Source organism: Porites lutea, chromosome 2 (genome assembly GCF_958299795.1).
Source record: "Porites lutea chromosome 2, jaPorLute2.1, whole genome shotgun sequence".
Lineage (NCBI taxonomy): Eukaryota > Metazoa > Cnidaria > Anthozoa > Scleractinia > Poritidae > Porites > Porites lutea.
The window spans coordinates 42,730,185-42,744,128 of NC_133202.1; the positions used below are offsets into that span (position 1 = coordinate 42,730,185).

At 37.6% G+C, this 13,944-nt stretch overlaps 1 protein-coding gene across 1 annotated transcript; it reads right to left on the bottom strand.

The window, feature by feature from the left end:
• Positions 1-778: 778 nt before the first annotated feature.
• On the bottom strand, positions 779-13,416 carry LOC140927049 (membrane-associated tyrosine- and threonine-specific cdc2-inhibitory kinase-like). Its single transcript, XM_073376713.1, has 18 exons — positions 13,088-13,416; positions 11,130-11,182; positions 10,767-10,811; positions 10,521-10,603; positions 10,352-10,438; positions 9,353-9,391; positions 8,984-9,059; positions 8,718-8,840; positions 7,730-7,821; positions 7,434-7,540; positions 5,922-5,982; positions 5,485-5,569; positions 5,147-5,237; positions 4,810-4,884; positions 4,623-4,725; positions 3,216-3,308; positions 2,632-2,767; positions 779-2,057 (listed from the first exon to the last, which is right to left on the bottom strand). Exons 1-18 carry the CDS (start codon positions 13,314-13,316, stop codon positions 2,022-2,024), a joined length of 1,614 nt encoding a protein of 537 aa, XP_073232814.1. The 5' UTR covers positions 13,317-13,416; the 3' UTR covers positions 779-2,021.
• Between the last annotated feature and the right edge of the window lie 528 nt (positions 13,417-13,944).

The window sequence follows — 13,944 nt, forward strand, 5'->3', positions numbered from 1 at the left end:
GAAGTTGACCTCTTGCTTGGAAATTTTGGAAAATGCTGTTCCATTCGCTACTGGAAGTTGTCGAACATTCAAAGCTGACGTTTTGGATGAATGGAAAGCGCCCAAAAAGTTCATGAACACAAGCCTAGCCTCGTCATGTGACTCCAAGTTTGCACCGTGATTAGGTAATTGCTTGTTTTGGTTCGCCGGTCAAAACGTTTCCTAAAGTGGAAAAGCTCAGGACTGATAACACTTGTTTGGACATTTCGTTGCCGTCACTGTACAACTACGGTGTATAAATACTATTTTCACGTTTTATGGAGGACGTGAACACGCGACGACGAATTTATCTTCCTCTCATTGCTTGCAGGAATTCTGTTCCAGGAGAGACCACGGGCTAGGGTCCGCCCACCTCCAAAGCGCTCTGCATTGACACATTCGTCTAGTTTACGCGTTTATAGAATCAATAGTATAAGAAAAAAAGAGAGCGCTGATTTGGCCTTGATTTTCACGAAGTAATGAGGCACAAAACGTAATCTCTATTGTACAAAATTTGAAAATATCACAACATCGAGTATCATGGATTTCCTTTGACTGTAATTCTTTATCATCTTAAAGCCCCGCGCAAACAACGTAACATTGTTGGCCAGCAAGTCCCAATATTGTTGGATTTTACATGTTCCGTCCGTTTGCACACCCTGTTGCATTTTGTAGCGTGCTGGTGGGAGTTCTTGCAACAATGTTGGAAGTTGTTGCGTCCGTTTGCACGTAGTTAAACGTTTGACCGGTTTCGAACTTTGCGCAACAACTCTCAAAAACCCGCAAAGACGTACAACAACATGCAACGGGGTGTGCAAACGGACACAACGTGCAACATCCAACAATGTTGTCACAATGTTGGGAATTGTTGGCCAACAATGCTGCGTTCGTTTGCACGGGGCATTACAGACACAAACACAACTGTTTGGAGGAAGAATAATCTAAGATCAGCAAAGAAAAGTCTGGAAGAAGTAAAATAGCGCGGCATTTCCTTTTCACTTCTTCCGCGCCACTTTCTGCAACCGATACTATCAGGATAATTTATTACACAATATGAGCCCAAGGCTCGAAGTTAACTTTTTAGTTCACTTGCAAAGTTTTGCTAGTAAGAATTTTTTCCACTAGCAAACTGGTGAGACCACTAGCAAATTCTTTCCCTTTGTTTGGGAGACATGGATGATTCTAACTCGCAAGCTTTTGCTAGTGGATATTTTTTTTCACTCGCAGATTATCAAAATCACTCGCATTTTGCGAATTTCCGAGCGTTAATTTCGAGGCCTGTCAGAGCACCAAATTGTGAACTCCATCAAAACTTGTGGGAAATGGGTACTTTCCCGAAACTGAACGTCCACTACAGTTCAAACCAAAAGGGCAAGTTTTGTATTTACACTGAGAACCGAAAAGCAGTAAGAAAGTATGTTACAAAATTTACGTTCTTGTAGACTTTTCAGATCGGCAAGCCATAAACTCTTTATACAACAATTATTTCCATTTTTATCTGTGTTAAAAAAAGACTATCATTTTAAATTGCTTCTTTTCTTAAACTGAAAGGTCACAGACACTGATGTATTTGTTGACAAATTGCCAAATACAAACGGCACCTGACTCTATGAGATAATCAGAATAATAAACGTTAATTTTTTTCCTGTGGTTATCATGATGCTTCAACTAACTTCTTACAAATTCTGCAGACTGATCTCCATACGTTTCTTTAACGAATTAGTTGAGAGAATTTGAAAAAAGATCAAACCATTTCCCTTTGGTCATAACCTCTTCTCATTAGGGGAAAACTGGTGTTGGTCACTCTTGGGTCGTAAACGGGTTAAACGGTAGGTTGGTTACGTGAGTTCGGGCACCAGTTATGACTTGTCTACATGGAGCTTAAACTGATCAAATGGTGGAGAGAACAAAATAACTCAAAAAGCCATAGGTTTTCTTCGGTCTCCATTACTTGAGGCTCTTCCTCCACTTTGTTTTTTTGGTACATATCTCAAACTTTCATATCACCAATCAGGACTATTTGCTGCATCTTCAAATACCTGGAACCAAGGAACTATCGTGAGAAAACAAATAATAACTTCGAAAGTTTTCGGGCCCACAACGTTGAGACACGAGATTTTTAAAATCTAACTGTGCTTTGTCAACGCAACACTGGCAAATATTTGAAAGTAACTTTGCCTCTATTTAACCTAAGTAATAACAGCATAAGATCAAGTTATTTTAATAAACTTGAATATTATATACCGCACATGTAACGATTCGCGGTGGAGTTCCATCCGTGAGGAAATAATGTTAACGTGAAACCATCTGTCTGAAATTTTGGCACAAATAGCCTTATAGATTATAATTGGGTTTTATTAGCCGACTGTAAGGCGTAAGAGAGAGGTGCCGAGGTACCGTATGCCTCCCGTTTCATCTTGGTTGGATGAAACAGCAGCTCAAGGCTGAGACATGCTTACAACAAACAGAAGTCGACCTTTCTAATTTGTAACTGAATTTTACAGGTTTTTCCAATTGTTGTTCCTTTTGTTTATTACTTAGGGCTCAATGTTCAGGCATGGCAGTGTACTTAGTCTTTGTAGATATCCAGCTGTCCATGAGAAAAAAAATTACCTCAAGCAGGTTTCTTGGGCCAGCTGCATTCTTAGTCAAGAACTCGTCTCCGTCAAACAAACGACCTTTTCTACTGGCTGATGGAGGGGTGTACTTTTGATGTTCTGGGCTACTAGTGTGAAACGGTGGAGTAATCCTGGAAAGAAAACACAAACATTGTACTGATTTTAAACTTGAACACACAAAAACAGCCCAATGCAGTTTCACTGCAACCCCACTTTACTGTTACCAATTTGTAACGGACAGTTCCATTTATGACGAGTCCCCCGACTAAAAGCTATATTTTCTCTTAAAGTACTTGTAAGCTGTGGTAACAAGGCTTGCTGGAAACCAGTGAAACAACATAATACAAACTTAACCTTAATTTAATAAGGCCCCAAGAGACTCCTGATCTAATATAAAACTCTCCCTATGATTCACAAAACAGACACTGCACAATTGGAGGGAGAATCAAGCAGCTCATCAGACGTCAAGTAGGGCCTTATTCCAGGCACTCTTTCAAAGTAAAAAAGCTCTTTCATTTTTTTTCTGGCAACTGAGCGCCCTAGGTTAGTCAGAAACCGAGTACTTTGTGCAATACCTACCTCCCTTTTTTTGAACACATTTGGGGAGTTATCCTTAAATGATCCATGTGGCTGCAAGGTGTCAAACGAACAGGTGAGCTGCAGTAGCCTTCGCTAGAAAAAAAGTAATCATATCTCTGAACACTGTATGTATATTGTTGTATCTCATAAACAGTTGGAGTCAACTTCAACACATCAGTTCTCCATGAAAAGAAATGAGACCATTGACTAAAAATTTTCATATTAATGTAATGGCCCTTGACAACTGAACATGTGAGAAATCAATCAGTTACTGTGAAAGACTGCCCTCTATTTTTTCTTTGATACTTCTAATATGACATTAGTGCACCTTTATACTTTTAAAGATTTTTAACCCATTAGCCCTGAACCGCCAATAGCTGACTGTGCAGGTCCTCATCCCTTGTTTCACTTGTGACATCATCAGTTTTGACAGTCAAGACCTGTCAACTTTGTCAGCTTACTTGTGGATCTTTCAACCCATACTAGAATGAGGGCGATTCAGTCAAAGAAAGTGGAAAAAGGCAAAAACAATGGAAATCAATGAAAATCTTAGTCCACTCACCAACCTACACTTCCTTCCACCTACTATCGTACAATCATAAAACTCTTATCCCAAAAGCGGTTTCCACCGAAATGAAGCCTAGTTAATGCCCCCAACAAAAGAGAGGGGAGGCGGGAAGGCAAATGGCAAAAGTCGAGACAGCTGGGTCACCTTTACACCCAAACTGTCTTGAATTTTTGCTTTCTGCACATGTTTAAGCTTCTGAAGCTAAGGCTGCTAAGAGCACGTCCTGTAAACGAACATTTTGTTTATTTTTAGCTCTTTATCATGTTTATAGCAAGGTAATGACCAGAAAATGGCTAACTAGCTTCAAAGTGAGTTTTTCGCCAAAATTACCAGGAGGCGAATGAGTTAAACATATTAATTCTTAAAGATATCATGTTCTTCATCCTAATTATCTCAATGTTAGATACATCACAGGTAGTACAGGGGCACCCAACGTCAATTTTCGAAAAAATATCTGTTCGGAAGACGATTTGTGATCTAGAATTTTCGAAACGTTTGTTATAAAATTTCTTGCTTGCTTGCCTCTCCTAGGATTTTCGAACATCTAAAAAATGGTATAATTGCTTATTTTTAACGGATTTTTACCGTAAAATGGTCCCCTAGAAGTTTCGAGAGCCTTTTTTCTGGCTGAAATTTTCGAAAAGGTAAGTTTTGATCCCTATAATTTTCGGATCACTGGACTTTACGCTAGGAAATCCGAACAGATGAAAAATTTTTAGGGGATAAGAATATGCCTATATCTACCGTTTAAATACTAAAATACGTTTAACAATGCTATGTTTAAGTGGTTTTGAACTATATTCTCGTTGGGTGCCCCTGGTAGTATTTCTTGTACATACCCATGCCAAGGAGGCTTTGGAATGGAATGTGTTAACATTTCTTCAAATGATATACTGCAGTTAGGAGTGCTGCTGCTATCATACAAGGAGGTATTACATGACTCTGGAAAAAAAATTACAACATCTAAAACAAATTCTCCACACGTTTATCAAAAAATCAAACCAGAGTAAAAGAATGGTCTTTTACCATCTGAAGAAAAGCTGTTGTCTTCATGGAAGGATATGTCTGTTTTTGATAATGATTTATCTGCCAAATGTAATCCTGATAAAAAAGAAAAGAAAAGAAAAAAAATCACACATAGCCTATTTAAAACAGAACGCTTGGAAGTCAAATTCAATTGAAATACAGTAAAACCCCCGTAAGCTACCACTCAAAATGTGCAGACTTGGGGGTCGCTTACGGGAGGCGGTTGCACATGGAGGTTGGATTGTAAATCTAATAACTTTTTTTGACATCCTAGGGGAAAAGCTGAGCATTCAACTTTGAGTTTTACATTAAAAAATGAGTAAGCAGATATTCTTACCTCCAAGTGAATTATAGGGCCATAGTAAAACCATCCATAACCAAAATAAAACAGCATACACCACTGAATACATTTTAAATGCCAATTGCTTCTATATAAGAAAGAAAAGAGAAGAGAGAGATTATTGTCATGACAAGAAGGATGGGCTTCTAACCAGTCCGAAATATAAAAACTTCTGTCCACATATCTTTAGGTGATACCTTCAAACAAAAGGAAAGACAATCAAAATTAACCAGATTCCCTTCAAGTCACACTTATGATTAGCAGCCAAAAACTGAAAATATATATTGTTCCCCATGATATATTTATGCTGTATGGAAAACTTGGTTTTACTGTACCATTGAGCAATAAAAGTAAACTCTCTGCCTTCTCTTCCATGCCTGTGTCACTGCTTGCTCTGCTAATATTTCATCTACTGTTGGCCTAAAAGTAAGATTTGATAACAATGAATTATTTATTACCAACTGAATAGGAAGTACTCTCACAGCAAAATTACTGCATCATAGACATTAGAGAGATTTTGAGTCATGTTTATGGAAAACGGCAAACACAAATTTGGACCAAGTGACCAAGTTTTCCCCTTACTTCTCTTTTACCGTTCTTTACTCCTACAAAAAAATTAGTTGTTTCACATTATTTTCATCCATAAGAACTGTTTTGGACTGTTTTATCGGATCATTTTCTATTGGTTTGAGAAATTGTCAACTTAAATCTGCCATTTGCTGTTAGCCATAAGCATGAGTCTTAATCCGTCTATTATTTTACTGTAACAAACCTATGCTGTGGTAAAGGGTTCATCATCCACACAATAAGCCTCCGAAGGTCTGGGGACATACCTGCAGTGATACAGTATAAAACATAAATCATTTTATTTATGCAAATATCAAAATTTGTAGCAATAGGCAAATCTTTGCTCACATAATTGTTGACATCTTTTAACCCATAGAAGGTGTCACTGTATGCACAAATGAAATTCAAAAGTTGCCGAGCAATTTTCAGCTTTTTGCAAGCAATAGCAAGGAGAATACATGCACCAATGGTGGAAACCTTGAAATTGATGGGTTGCAAAAACGTTAATGAGCCCATACATCCTTTGTAAAGTTTCAAGTTTTTCAAAGTTAATTTCTCCAAAATCATTTGGTATATTGGCATCAAATTAAAACAGATAATTAAAATTGTAATGCTCTTTTGATATTCAGAGATCTTTTTTATTAGCTTGATCAGAGAATGAAAAGCATATGATAATGAGGCAAAAATGCAAACAAAGATTCACTAACCTATGCCACTGATATTAGTATTATGAATGAAAATAAAGGGAGACGTAAAGAATCAACCATAAGAGGACACAAAAAAAATCTGAGCCCCAGATGGGATTCGAACCCACTACCCTCCCTCACATATCAATGTCGGCTTTTGATTTAAGTGACAGATATGTAGCTAGGAGTTTGACAATATTAATTTCTTTAATGTATAGAGAATAGAATAACAATGCCAGAATGGTTGTGGGTTTGAATCCCATCTGGGGCTGAGATTTTTTCTGTGTCCTCTTATGGTTGATTCTTTACATCTCACTTTATTTTCGTTTATAATAAAAACATCAGTGGCATAGGCTGGTTAGTTGGAGGCGTCTTCATAGGTGAGACATTTCTTGCTTTAAATGTGACTGCATGATGCAGTTAAGCCTTAATGTGTTGCTTGTGATTGACTGCGTGATGCGGTTCGCAAGTCCAACCCACAAAAATGACCCTTGCTCGCCAAAGAGTCCTCAGTAGCTCAGAGGTTAGGGCATCTGATCTACAACACTGAGGGTCGTGCGTTTGAATCCCATCTGGGGCTAACAAGTTTTTCTGTGTCCTCTTATGCTTGATTCTTTACATCTCCCCAACATTCACTACAGAATCATTTAACCATTTGCCAGGAAAATATAAACAAAAATGTCAGTTGAAATTTCAAATAGTAGTGCAATCCATCATCCCAGAGAAACCGTTCCAGAATGAAGAGAATTCTCACATGCATCTCTCTTTTTCCAGTCCAAGCTGGAAGGAATGGAAAATTTCTGCACGGAAATTAGCGACCAAAGACTTAACTCAAGGCTGTGCTGTAAGGAAAATTGAAGGGAGCCCAGTGCTCTGAAACTGTAAAATATAGGGTACCCAGCATCTGATTGTATAAAAAATATGACTTTCTAGTTGCCCAAGAGCAAATGTTAGGTGCGAGGGGCCACAAGGCTCTGCTAGAGCACAGCCCTGTAACTCTTATAATAATTTATTATTACCCAACATCAAACCTTCTGTAAACACATCAGGAAGCTGGCCATTCCTAAGTTGATGCCATGTGTCTCCACCTCTGGGTAAATCAAGATCACTGGCCAACTCCAGTAGAGTTATTCCCAAGCTGCAGATAGAGATATTAAATAAATAAAAATGCTATTATACAAAACAAAATAGTAAAAATGGATAAGTTGACAAAACTTCAGGAAAAGTTACTGTCTTTACAATACAGAAGTCGATTTGGCATGCACAAACGTGTGGACATGCATGCAAACAGCAGCTTTGAAAAAATAATAATTACATAAAAACCCACCTGAATATGTCAGCACTTTTAGTAAAATGTCCTTGCATTAACTCCGGAGCAAGATATTTAGGATCTCCCTCTAAAGCTTGAGTTGTATCACACTAGAAATATATAATCACAAAAACAAAATTATTTTCAATAAAGACTTAGTAATGGAGAAACAAGCAATCTCAGCCGATTGAAACCAATGTTTACAACTGTAGGTTTCCACATAACATCTGTTAAGGAATGTCTGCAACTCAGCGACATAAATTCCATACTAATGACGTAAATCAATGTTTACATAATAAATCCGGTAGTCATGGGTTCCAAATGCAAATTTGTTCAATTTTACAATTCTCCTGGTCGATTTTGGTAAAGTGTTGTGCTGATGTGTGTTGAGCTCCAGCAAAACTCAAATGCTTCTTCTGGAGAAGACTACATTCCAAAAACATTGACTGTTTTGTTAGAGATTCATCGTGTTTACTTTTGACCTTTGTGGCGTTTTGTCTTTTGACTGTCATTCAATGTAACTATTCTGTCGTCCAGTCAGCGCTTATGACCGGGTTCAGGACAGATTTTACGTCACCAGTGCTGTATGGAATTTCTGTCTCTGAGTTGCAGATGTTCTTGCACGCCAAATGTCCCCAGTTGCAAAGAGATGGGAGAAATAGTTGCAGTTTTCACAGGCCACTTTTGTGTCTAGAGAATCTCAACATTTCTTGAGGCAAAGCCACAAGAAACAATGAGAACTTTGGGAAACAAAATGTAGAACTTGCTTCCCAAGGGACCAGCCATAAGGTAACTATTTTGATTCACAGCCCACTAAGAAATTAAAAATTTTACCTCTAAGCAAATCACCATCTGAACTCCAGTGCAAAAGACATTTTTTACAACATTTTAGGGCATTGTAGGATCAGTCTGGCCAAACTAACTTTAAAAAGGTGCATACACGTTACAACTTGATTATGACCCATGAAAGTACATCAGCATTGTAAGAAGCTTCACTGTATCCCACCTTTGAAAGTTCTAACACCAAACCAAAATCTCCTATTTTACACAATGCATCAAGACCAATAAAAATATTGGCTGGTTTGATATCCATATGCACCATATCATTATTGTGAAGATGTTTGAGACCCTGAAAAACAGTACAGAAAAAAGAGAGAACCATCAATGCTTTCCACAAAAAACTACTGCAAATTCCAACAATGAGACTGTTTTATTGTTTTGGAAAACCCACAAACTCAAACCTTAGCTTCGGAGTTAAAGTTAAAATCCTACCAGGCTTAGGTCAACAAGAAATTCCCATACTACAGATTCATTTGCTGAATCATTATTCTCTAGGTGGTCCTTGAGACTGAAAAAAAAACATCAAATAACTATCAATTAACAAAAGCATTCTTTATAACTGGGCATGTCAGTTTTGCCATGCATAAGCAAATCACTGGACTGAACTTGAATCAACCTTTGCCAAAAAAGAGTGAAATGGCTAGTGATGGCAGTAATGGTGACAACAATGATACTGATGGTCATTATCATATGATATTTCTAAACATGACACGTACATTTATCCACTCATTTAAGAGGAAATCAACCTTCTCAAGATAAAGTACACATTTATATGTTATGAAATATAGCAGAAATAACTACCTCATTTCACATAACTCTGTTTGTATATACAGGTGTTGCCTGCAAGACAAAATTGATAGAAAAAGAAAAATAGAATTACACAATGCCTTAATGGAATACCTTAGTTCATGCATCTGACTTTACGATACTGGTCTAATCTGTAACTGGTAATTCCTTGTGAGGGGGCACCCTATTGCTGCAGGAGATTACCTAATTCAACTTTAGTTTTGCAAGACTAGAAATCATACTTACAATCCCAGGGGGGGAGGGACACTTGGGGTATATAATAATAGGGAGTTGCGAATATACACATGAAGTCCCATTATACATGTAGGTCATGTCCAGTACCCCCCTAAAAAAGTCCAATAGTCCAGACCTTGGTCCTGGAAAAAAGCTAAAAAAGCATGTCACTGTAACATGGTTTGTATCTGTAAACAAAATGACACAATGTACAAGAACCTCATGATCATGGGTTACTCATTTGAAAAGTCTGCGCCATAACTTCAGTATTATACCTGAGAACCCCTATATACATACATACATACATAGATACATGTTTTATTTATTTGGAGTCTTATACAATATATTGTATATCAACTATTTCCAAATAACTAAAATTACAAACAACAAAAAATTCCTAACCATATATGGCTAACAAGTTATTAATTAATTAAATCCTAGAGTATTTACTTTTTGCCTTCTTCCTCTTTCCTTTTTTCAAAGCATTTGAAAATAATATGTTTTGCTATTACATAACCCCTACCTTCCACCCCCTCCCTCTCCCCCCCCCCCCAAAAAAAAGGGCTTGCGATAGCACAGCTTACTGTTATTGGTAGAAGCCAGGATAGGATTCACCTCATTTTGATCAAACCTATAATTACTTGTTGCCCTTGTGCTAGTTAACAAGTATTTTTCTGTAAGCAAGGAGGTTTCTGTGCAAAACAAGGCTGACCACTCCATGGACAGAGTACATGTCAAGTGAAAAACTTATGTAAAAAAAGTCTCTAATAAGCCACTAACCTTTCTTCCCAAGCTTTAATAAACTGAACACAGTTTGGATGATGTTTTAGTATCTCATGTTTGTTGACCTCCTCTAGTTTATATTTCCTGTATGCAAAACACAGAGAAATTCGAGTGTTCAAGAGTTTGAATAGAAGGAAGAAAAATATATTTGGGTGGCAACCAATACCTGTCGGCATCACCACGAAATTTATCCCTTGACTTTTTTACTGCATAGAGACAGCCATCTTCCTTGCTCCTCACTTTATAAACCTATTAATTTTTTTAAAGACAAATGACATTTCATCAGTCAATTGCCAAATAGTTTGTCTAACAGCGACACTGGTTTCACACCTGGCTATCCAAGTTTCAAACAAATTGCACAAATCCATTAAAAGGTCTTGGAGTTAGATAGATGTGGTAGAAATAAACTTACTTCTCCAAATGAGCCTGCTCCAAGTCTACTGATTACATCAAAACACTGTGGAATCAAGAGACAAAACAAAAAATAATCTAGTTTTATTGTACATCACTGAGGGTCTCAATGTTATCAATATTAGGATGATTTACCAACAGAATGGGAATGTCAGCTGACAACGGGAAGGCGCCCGGAAAGTGATAACCATGACTTCCGGTGCCCAATTTACCGCACTGTCATTGGTCAAGCCAGTTGTTTTGGTTTGTGCATCCTGTCATCAACAGATGTTCCTGTTCGGTTGCTAAATCAGCTGACTGTTTGGATTAGGGTGCAAGCAAATATGATACACTCAATTATTGCTAAAATCTTCTCTTCACAAACCTGTTCAAAATAAAGATCCTTTGATTTTTCATTATAATGAGGGCTTTTTATCTCTAATTTGTCAAGTCAAGGATTTTATTGGCATTTTAGCAAATCGAATCTAAACCTACTGCTTAAATAAAATAAAGAAAGACTAATAAGACTGGTTATCTACTGAAATAAAAGAATTAAAGAGGCTACATCGAACTATTTGCTGTCTGTTTGAAAAGATAAAATGTGTCTTGGCAGTGCACCAAGTGAATTCTTAAAACAATAGTCCAGTCTTGTTATTTAAGACTATATTTAAGCAATGAAACCGTTTCATATTTTCTTTTGTTACAGATGGCAAGGATGGACAAGGATTTACAATTGTAAACATTGTGCTAATGTTTTTAAGTTTTAGTGCTATGCCTGCAAAAATCACAAAAAATATTATAGTCAGTGCTCACTGGTGAGATTTGCTTAGTATCTTCTTCATAACCCTAGACTACAGGAGCATTTTGTGTACAGGTGAATAGGGCTGTTACTACGAGCCTGGGGTAGGGATATGCTGCAGCTTATATGAGCATGACCCCTAACTATTTTCATAGGAAACAAAAAGGAAATCGAGCCATAAGAAATTCCTAGCTGCTAAACTTCTCACTGACTTATCAAAGCAATTTCCCATAGGTGATCTTTACATTAATTCTCACAAACATCTCTTGATTTATATATTGATATGGTGATGAGAAAATTGATGTTGATCACCCTTGATGCTTGGAGGGTTAACATATTCAATAGGTCTTTTGCATTAGTTGATCACGTGACCAACTTTCAGCAGGGCTGTCATTAAGAGCCAGGGAAGGGGGATTTCCCCCAGCTACTATGAGTGTGGTCCCCGGCTACTTTTATTGGAAAACAGAAGAAAAATGGAACCAAAAGAAATCCCTAGCTGTTTGATTCCCCACCTACTTGTTGTATTTCCCCAACAACTTATTATCTTAGTGACAACCCTGTTTCAGCAAACATGAAAACAGTTCGCTTTTGAAAAATTTTTTTAGCACGAGCTGAGAGAGCATAATTATTAAAATTAGGTAACCTGTAAATTTCCAGCCATATAAATCCTTCTAATTTTCAGCAGCCGTTGCAATTGCTACTTTGAGACATACGGCTGAAAATTTACAAGTTACCTAATTTTAATATGCTCTTTCAGCTTGTGATACCAAAATTTTTCAAAAGCAAACTGTTTTCATGTTTACCGAAAGTTGATCAGAAATAATTGTGAATTATTGTTATTTGTGAGCAAAATAGTTTTTAGGAAAGCTTTTAGGATCTTAGGATTAGGTGAAAGGAAAGGTAGGTGGGCAATGGAACAAGATTTTCATGGAGATTTTCAGGTCAATGTTACATGGTTTTTTGCCTCTTTCTCCAGTGTCCTTGACTGAATTGTGCTCATTCTGGTATGGTTTGAAAGATCAATTCACTCTGCACAAGTTAGAAGACAAATAATTTGTCCTTGACCGTTAAAACTGATTACGTCACAAAGGGTAGAAAGGACGTGGATCCGCACGGGCGGTTACGGGCGGTTCAGGGGCGAATGGGTTAATTGGACCCATGGGCATTTTTAATTTGGAGTGAAATTTTTTGCTCAATCGTTTTTCACAATGAACAATAAGCTTAACTGGTTTATGTTTAAGTGATAATACGACTGATTATTGCTTGCCGAAGCCATAAATGAAAAAGACAAGACTGAAGACGAAATAATCATAACATAACATTGAAATAAAACAATTCCCTGAAAAAACATCCTTAATTAAGCTTAAATTAAGTGTTTACAGCTTTCTGTTGCTCACTTTTTTGATAGGAAAATTAAATGAAGACTTTTTGATAGATGGGAAAAAACGAATCACAGATCGAAGCTTGCGTAAAGCCAAAAATTATGCAATCAGAGGTCAAAGTTTCAACTGCACACACTTTTCTGTAAAAGATTTAAAGGATACTACTTCCATTTTCTCGAAAACTGACTTGCAGTGCTCCTACTGAGTTTCTTCTCGTATGTTTAAAAACTCTACTTATCGGAGGCGCGGATTTCACAGGAGCTCGTGGAGGTAAACAATCTTCCTCGACTACCCTCCTCTGCTGGTTGACTTTCTTCGTCTTTCGGTGGCTAAAAGTTGCCTCGCTGACAATGTTTGGTATAGGGCGGGGACTCTTAAAAGTTCCTTCCATGTCAAATGTTCTTAACCAATACGAGAATACGACCTCCACCAGCGATAAATTGTAAAAACGATCACAAACATTGCTCGATTGTTTTTACTCGGCCAAAATGGCCGCCTCCAACAAAGTGACAACGTACAAAATTTGGCGCCAAATATAAATATGCAGAAATATGCACATAAATTTGCAAATGATTAGTTGCCAGGCCTTACGCTGCTGAAAAATTTTTAGGCAACTTTTAATATTAAATTTATGGCAACTCGTACTCACTAAAGTTTATTATCTTTTATTTCTCGACTATTGAAGTAATTCCTTCCTCTGGCCCCTACTCTCCTTCGCAGCCGCTCGGGCCGGAGTCACGCCATGCTTCCCGCCCCCATGGGGGCGAGTAGCATTGCGTGACTCCAATCCGACTAACTGTAGCCTGCGATCATACCCCTCCTTTACTAGCTTCCAGTTCCAGTTCAAGTTAGTTATCCTTCAATCAGCACTCTTGTTACTACGTTGACGGTCAATCCATGCAGCGATACCAAAATGAAACCGAATTCTGCTTCTGCCTCGAATTGACCCCATATATCCCTATTCTCTATTAAAGGTATCCTTCATCTTAAAGGTTTAAAGTTATATTTCACCCTGAAAA